This window comes from Chenopodium album, chromosome 8, assembly GCF_948465745.1.
Source record: "Chenopodium album chromosome 8, dcCheAlbu1.1, whole genome shotgun sequence".
Classification (NCBI taxonomy): Eukaryota; Viridiplantae; Streptophyta; class Magnoliopsida; order Caryophyllales; family Amaranthaceae; genus Chenopodium; species Chenopodium album.
The window spans coordinates 66228217-66236431 of NC_137841.1; the positions used below are offsets into that span (position 1 = coordinate 66228217).

At 33.0% G+C, this 8215-nt stretch overlaps 1 protein-coding gene across 1 annotated transcript; it reads right to left on the bottom strand.

The window, feature by feature from the left end:
- Nucleotides 1-531: 531 nt before the first annotated feature.
- LOC145642037 (cytokinin dehydrogenase 7-like) lies at nucleotides 532-7279 on the bottom strand. Its single transcript, XM_081693108.1, has 4 exons — nucleotides 6103-7279; nucleotides 5720-5995; nucleotides 4386-4648; nucleotides 532-924 (listed from the first exon to the last, which is right to left on the bottom strand). Exons 1-4 carry the CDS (start codon nucleotides 6844-6846, stop codon nucleotides 597-599), a joined length of 1611 nt encoding a protein of 536 aa, XP_081549234.1. The 5' UTR covers nucleotides 6847-7279; the 3' UTR covers nucleotides 532-596.
- Nucleotides 7280-8215: the final 936 nt, after the last annotated feature.

The window sequence follows — 8215 nt, forward strand, 5'->3', positions numbered from 1 at the left end:
TATACAAATCATCTTTATTAATCGTATAATTTTAGTTTAACATGATTTACGAATGGATTAATTATCGTTAGAAAATACAAAATTTGGAAGAATTTATGATCATAACTAAGGGCATGATCACATTTACTAAACTAAGCTGAACTGAATTGAATTAATTGGAGCTAAAGTGAAGTGAACTGAGCTGAAATGAATATTTTATAGAGAGGGAAATTAGAAGCTGAACTGAATTGAAAAGAAAAGAAATTCATTGAATGTGAACAGGCCCTAAATAACATTGGACAAAGTTAAAAACAAGGCCAACACAGTAAATTATAACTGAACAACTAAATAATATTTGTAATAAACTATGTTAACTGAATTAAAATAATTTGTTGATAAATTGGAGAGCAGGAGAACTTTTTTATGAAGAAAAAAAATTCATTTACATTGCTTCATAATTCTTATAAAAAAACTAATAACAATATTGGCCCATTAATGAAGATCAACAGGGCAACTGAAAAAAAAAAGAAAAAAAAAAGAAGAAAATTAATGTTTAAAGGAAAAGAAAACTGTATTTTTTTCAGAAGTAAAAATTAAGATTTCTAAATGACTAACTATTACAGTAGTTGGCTAGTTTTATGAGTCCTAGGGAAGATTTTCTGCCCAGGAGCAAGGATGGCCATTGGATCGAACATCGCCTTTCGTTCAACAAATCTTGGCCATTGGCTCCCAAAGTGTTGTTTCCACTCTTCTTGTGTTTGGTAATGTGGAAGATACAACTTGAAATCATACCCTTTCTTTGTACAATGCCTAACAATTTCCCTGTTCTCGGCCACCAGGTCCGCCACTGGCGGACCACTAGGATACGGTGGCGTGAACCGGAGCAACGCCACCAAGTAAAAGATTTCTCCTTCCGGTATTACTACAGAGTTACGGCTATCCCATCTGAACAAACCAAGAAAATATTTCAGTTACAAATTATGCAATGTATGAACGATTTTAATTCAAATACTAGTAGAAAGTAAAGCAATTATAAAAATATACTATAAAAATATAAAATCACTAATTCCACAAGTATTTGTCTAGCGTATATTTGGACATTTATCAACATAGACCCAGACAAGACAAAAGATCACCCAAATATGAGGTGACTTCTATACTTTCTACGTTCACAAAGAATAATCTCATTCACACTAAAGACATTCAAATTTCCATAATATTATAACCATTAATCTATTCAAAGATATACTTGTAACGCAAACATTTACAAGATGCATATTTTGTCGGTAATTACAATAAAATCACTACTTCCACAACCCTTGTCGAATCTATATTTGGACATATTTCAACAAAAACTCACAAAATTTGAGGTGACTTACATACTTTCTACGTCCACAAATAACAATCCCCACTTAAAAAAAACATTTGAATTTCCATCGGATCAACTTTAACTATTAATCAATCTACAAAAATATACTTTAAACACAAACTTTTACAAAATACATATTTTATCTGTCAACTTTCCCCCACAGCCCTACCTACATCCATCTAGATTTATTACTGTAGTAATTACACTACTAGTTCCAAATTACACTATTAGATAAGCTATTAATTGTACCAAGTCATGACTAATTGTGTAATTAATTCTAAGAATTAAGAAGAGAATATAATATAAGGTTGCTACATTTGGAATGTCTAGTTCTGTCAAAACATTTGGAATTATGCACAAAAATATTGGGTTTTAACCAAAAACACAGCATTATCACAAATTTAATCAGCAAACAAACAAATAATTTGGGCATACAAACGTCATCCACCAGGCAGGGAAGAGAGAGAAACAGATACAGTACTTCAGTAAATAAGTTGGAGGAGAGAGAAAAATCAGCCGTTGAGAGCCAGACAAATTATGGTGTCATAATTTAAAATACATCTTGTCGTTTCTCAAATTCCTATAGTAAAAGAATCCATCATTAAAAGCTGCATTTTCCTCTCTAAAGTATAACCATCATTAGTTGGTATTACTAAAAATACCTTTAAATTATGTGAAAATGTTAGATTACAATTGGACCACTTAAGAAAATAAGAGATATCCTATTAGATGTATAAATTTTATCGAGTGTTAGGTGATTAATCAAATTTAAACTCGCAAATTAATTTGTGGTTCGTTTAGATGGATTTTAACTTTAGTGAAAACACCCAAAATCTTAACTATTCGCCTATTGGTCTACCAATGACGACTTCTCCATTTCAATTTCAACATCAACCATAACCTACCACCAAGTAGATTCCATAGACAATAAAATTAGGCCAGGCTAAAGATGTAAACATAATAAATTTGTTTTTGAAAAAGAAAATTCCAAGAAATCTTGAAAACAACATTTCTCATATTCGAGAATAAATGGAGTAGAATGAAAACTACGTACAAACACAAGTTTGAATTGTCACATTAGAAATAAGATGACACCTAGCTTAGACAGTAGCCACCTCACAAGTTTAGATAGCTACTCCTTTCATTGTCAATCAAAGAAGTTAGAAGAAACATCTATTATTGAATCTATACTTGACTCAAATTATCCTCATTTATACATCTACATAGGAAAGAATATCATAGGTTAAACCGAACAAAAATGAAAAAATTAAAAATCAAGATTCAATGAGTAGATATCCACACATTGTCAATCGAAGTTCAAAGATACATCCAATTGAATCTTATAGGTAATCCGAACTCTCTTTAACATATACGAGTATTTGATAGGTAAAAATGAACAAAAAGGGAAAAGGTTAAAATTGATGATTTAATAAGTATATCATATGGTTGATGGTGGCCCACAAAATCAGAAGCATTTAGGTATATAAGTTACTAAGTACTTGGTATTTGTTTCATCACGGGTGCACCAATTATCCAAACATATGACCTACCAAATACCTTCTATAGAATGTGAGATACTGAAATACAAGTACAAAGAAAACACCAAACAATTGCTATAATATATGCATGACCTAATTAGCGTACAATTTTATGGTGGGATATCAGTATTATTATTACTATTTATATCATATTATATTATATTCATGTAATAACTAAGGAAGATTAGGGTCCCATACTTTACCAATTTTTTTGGTTTTTTTTGGGAGACTTGAGAATTGAGTTTTGGAAGAGTCTTAAGATTAGGTTCTAGAAAAAGGTTGTGAAAAATTTAATGTTAATGGACCAAGAACAAGAGATTCAAGATTTTAGAGATTTTGACAATCAATATGAGAAAAATCTTAACCACCCTTATAATACAAAACAATTGAATTAGTCAGCGTGTCAAATCCTAGGAGGTCGAGGGCAAACCATTGGTGATGTGGGTCCCATGTGTCGCCAACATGTGGCACGTTCCCACAGTCCAAAATCCAAATTTAAGCATGGTAAGGACGACACGTAGGTGAATTTCATGCAATTAAGCACTTAGGACCCCATTTTCACATGTAGTTATTATGATCATGCTCTTAAAAAAGCAATTATAACAATTTGTAATTAAGTTCAATCAACGTGAAAAAGGGCAAAAATAACACTCGGAGAGAAAAAAACAGTTGGAGAAATTGAGCTGGCATTTGCTTAAAACAGAAACATCCATGCAATTAAGCATGTAGGTCCTATGCTCAAAAAATCCCAGGTAGTTGTGATCGTGCTTTTGAAAGTAATTGCTAGGTAAAGTCAAAAAATCTAAACTTACTACAATTTTACCCCCACCCCACCCCCCAAAGACCGATATGACATAACAATAACCCGTCAACCTATAGAGAACACGAAATATCTGACTCGAAACTGACCTGACCTAGTCATCCCAACAAATGCGTAAAGGAAAAGGAAAGGGTAGATCATAAAAAATCTATGTCTAACATTTAAGAAAACTTTAGAAGAAAAGTAAAGCTAAAAATAAATAATTAATTAATTTACATACAATTGAAAAGAAAATAAGACAAAACTAATAAGCAAAAATGGGGAACAAACAACAAAAATAATGAATGATGATCATAAAACAATATACTCTCCTAAAACATGTAGTCCCACATTTATCTAGTGGGGAGGTCCCTTAATAAAATGCCATTTAGTAGGTTTTTATTTATTTTAGGTGCTTACACATCAATTCCTATCCTTTCCATATCAAGTAAATTGTTTCTTAGTGGTCCATATTTTTTTTTTATTATTATTATTTTCTTTTACCCCTCCAATTTCATTTATATCATATATATTTTTTTAAAATCTTATATTAAAATAATTTAATAAAAATGACCCCCCAAAAAAAAGGAAGCCAAGTGGAGAATAGCAAAGGCATAGAAGGGGGGGACACACACACTCACAAAATAAAATGAGAAACAACCAATTAGAAAAGAGTATAGAAGTTGAGAGAAATAATCACCTGCTTCGCAGTAGAGGGTAGACTAACATGGGCCCACCAATCCCACCCTTTAGGATCTTCTTAAAGACCGTCCGATCAAAATCAACGATATCACGTTTTGATACGAACAGATTTAGCCACGGATGTGGGGCCTCCCATATCCCACTCGCCGTTGCTTGTTTCTCTGCTTTCTTTACTCTTAGAAGGAAATCCATGTAACTCACGTCCACCTCAAACCGTAGACCCTCGATGAATCTCAGCCGTCCGATCATCCTCTCTACTTCCTGTAATTTTACCATTTTTTCAGGGTTATTTTTGTCATTTTTGGGTTTTGGTGGGGGATGGGGGGACCAGGACGTCAGCAGGAAATCTCAATGATCAGCAATAAGACAGCAAGTGGAATGAGTACAATTACTAATATAGACATGGATGGATCATGAGAACTAATATCAATACTTTCTCCGTCTCATTTTACTTGTCCTATTGAAATCGATATCAAATGTGCATTGTATGAAATATGAATGTAAGAGTAAAATAGTGGTCCGTTAATGTAGATTGTGGACTAATTCAAAGAGATAAATCAAATACGAGGTAGATAATTGGGCAAACAAAAGAAGACGGAGTTTAAATAAGGACGGGGGCCACAATAGTAATTTGGGAAGTTTGGTTTGCATGGCTGTTTCGATACGTTATGGTGTCAGAAAATCCAATGGAAGATTTGTTGATTACATTACATACCCGTATGGTCAGTTTCACACACACTCTCTAGTCCACATTTAAAAAAAAAAAAAAAAAAAAAAAAAAAAAAAAAAACTCAAGGAGATAAAAAAAATCAGTTCAGTCACTCGTGCAAGCGGTAAAAAATTAAAGGTAAAAAAAATAGATGGCCCCAAATAAAAGATTAATCCATGGTCAAACAGGTTAATTGGGTCCCACAAACTAATAGACCCCACTTTAATTATTTAAGGTCAAAACGAAGTCATGGACTCTCAAATTAAAAAAAAAAAAAAAAAAAAAGTTAAAATTAAAAAGAACTCCTAAAAGTATTTCGTACATGAAAAAATTAATGGATAGCAGTTTGGACGACTTTTGAAGTTTTTTTTTTTTTTTTTGACACAGACTTTTGAAGTTTTATTAATTATTACTCATTCAAGTACTTTAATCATTGATTGAAGAAAATTTATCATAATTTTATCATACATTTTCAAATAATAACAATACTCGATCGATTATTTAGTAAAAATCATTTGATTATGACTTTGTTTGTTCGACTTATTTTATCTGAATTTATATGAATAAAACAGAACATACGTGTGCATTTATGATTAGTAAATGGTAAAAGAATGTATAATTACCGAATCAACGAAGGAAGGATGTTGGTGGTGGTGAAAATGGAGCGCGACTTCAAGGCAATACAAAACGGACCCTGAACTCGGGGGAAGGAAATCCGGGTTAAACCATTGATCCGAATCCAAAGTAACCGAAGGCCAACCATTAATCGGATCATCACTGTTAACAAACACGAACCCTTCCACATAATCAAACGAATTCTCCTTTGATTGGCTCACTATAAACTCCGCATCACGGGTAAACTCGTCGAACTCCGAGTACACTAGCCTTATCCATCTCACCTAATCCCCCACAATCCAAAGAAACATATAAATAATATTAGTACGTCATAATTTATTTATTTACAAAAATGTCACTAAATAAACGTTTTTTAAAAATAAACACGAACCATGTCCGGAGCCTTTTGAAGGGGGATTCTCGCCCGGGTAATAACCCCGAACTGGCCGAGACCACCAAGGACGGCAAAGAAGAGGTCAGGGTGAACAGATTCAGAGCAAATTACGGTTTCACCCCTACCCGTAACAACTTCCAATTCCGTTACGTTAGACGTTTGAGGTCCATAACGGAAAGCCTGCCCGCTAACACCGGCGTTAGATAAAGTCCCACCAACCGTCAAAGCAAGATAATCCGTCCAACTTCTGGGAGCCAATCCATACCCCAAAACGCACCGTTTTAGCACCTCCTCCCACAATGCTCCCCCGCTGACGTCAGCGTAAGAGAGAGAATTATTAGACGATGAAACGACGACGTTTAACGAAGGGTGGTCCCCCATGGCGCGCATATCGATGACCAACCCTTTGTCGGACATCGCTTGGCCGTTAATTGAGTGGCCGTTACCTCTAGCTGCGACTCTGAGAAACGGCGTCGTTTGGACTGATTTTATCACCGTTGCCACGTCGGATGAACCGGCTGGTCGGATTACTGCTACCGGTTTTGTCCGGTTCATTCCGCCGAAATCTTTACCGGCTAAACCGGTAAAAATTGAGTCGTAATCAACTGTTCCTTGTATTTCTTTCAACGCTTCTTTCCATTCAGCACCCTCTCCGCCTTGTTCGCCGGCCTCAACGGCGTCGTTTTGCCGTGATTCGGCGTCGTTTTCATGGTGGAAACTATGCTCTATGAATGCTATCATTTTTCCCACAAATTAAAATTGAATTATTATTTTTATTATTATTACTAACCCTTTTTTTTATTACCTCCCCTGTTTTTTTCTCACTCTTTCTCTGTTTTTGGGTACTGAAATTCTGGTTCAAATGAAGGGTTTATATAGAGAAAAAAAAAATGGGGAGATTTACCCAATTAATTAATGAATTAATTAATTAAATTGGGGAAATTATGACTATAACTGAGTCAAATTCTAAAAAAATAGGAGAGAGAAAGAGAAAATTGTTTAGAGAAATGGGGGATGCAATGTACAGTATATGTAAGGTTGAAGAATGTGTAAAATGAAGTCAGAAATTAAGGATACGTTTCTGTTTCAGAGAAAAATAAAATTAAAAAAGAAAAAAAATTTAAGAAACGAAAAAAAAAAAAAAAAAGAAGAAGAGAGAGAAAGAGAAGGGAGAAAAAGGAGGGTTTTTAGGATACGTTTCGATATCCAGTTGGGGAAGGAAAGTTATTAGATGGATTATGGAGTTTTATTGACATCTTTGTCTACCACTTTTTTTTCTTACACTACTTTATTTATTAGTTACATTAAATTTATACTTCTATGTTTTCAAAAGATTTTTCTGTTTCTTTCTTTGGTTATTAATCATGTGTTTGCCGTGGTGTTGGAAGACTTTTTAATGGTTACTTCAGAAAAAATCTAAATAAGTTACGAGTACTTCAGTCCTTAATTTATTGTTAAAGATTTAAGTTGTAACTAGAAGTAAAGTAGGTTGAAAATTCGAAAGTTTCTAAGGAAAAAAACATATTTGTCATTATTAATGAAGAGAATGATGATTGCCTCAAAAAAAAAATTTTTGAAGAGAATAATTATATATTTGTTATAAGGGTTTGCATTATATTTTGATTTAGGAATAGATAGAGAGAAAAAGATATTTTTTATTAGGAGGTTAGAAATTAAATATCATAAACTCACATATCTGCATATCTACGTACACGAAAGAAAAACATTTGTTACCATATATGTACATAGGAAAGAAAAAAAAAACGCGTTAAAGATATGAGACGTGTAATAATTATTGCTTATAAATCAAAATCAATTTCAAAGGATGCCTATGATTTTGGTTTAGTTAAAAGGAGAGAGAAAGGGATTTGGGATTTTTGATAAGGAATTCAATATTTAATATTTCATATTTTTATACATAGTATAAATACAACATTTTCAATATCTACGCTAAAGAAAAACGAAATATACGTTTGAATTTTAACGAGGAAAAGGATGTTATCTACATAATTATTATTGCTTGCGAATCAAAATATATAATTTCTAGGATTGCATATTATTTTGGTTTAGGTTAGTAGTGATACATTCTTTTCACAAGGGACTTTTCAAT

Bases quoted from the DNA above. Each gene is read 5' to 3' on its own strand.
- LOC145642037 (XM_081693108.1), bottom strand. From the start codon at position 6,846: ATGATAGCATTCATAGAGCATAGTTTCCACCATGAAAACGACGCCGAA. The intron at 5,996-6,102 runs GTTCGTGTTTAT...GTGGGGGATTAG, and splicing joins TTCAAAAGGCTCCGGACATG to GTGAGATGGATAAGGCTAGT. The intron at 4,649-5,719 runs GTAATTATACAT...GTAAAATTACAG, and splicing joins ATCCTTCCTTCGTTGATTCG to GAAGTAGAGAGGATGATCGG.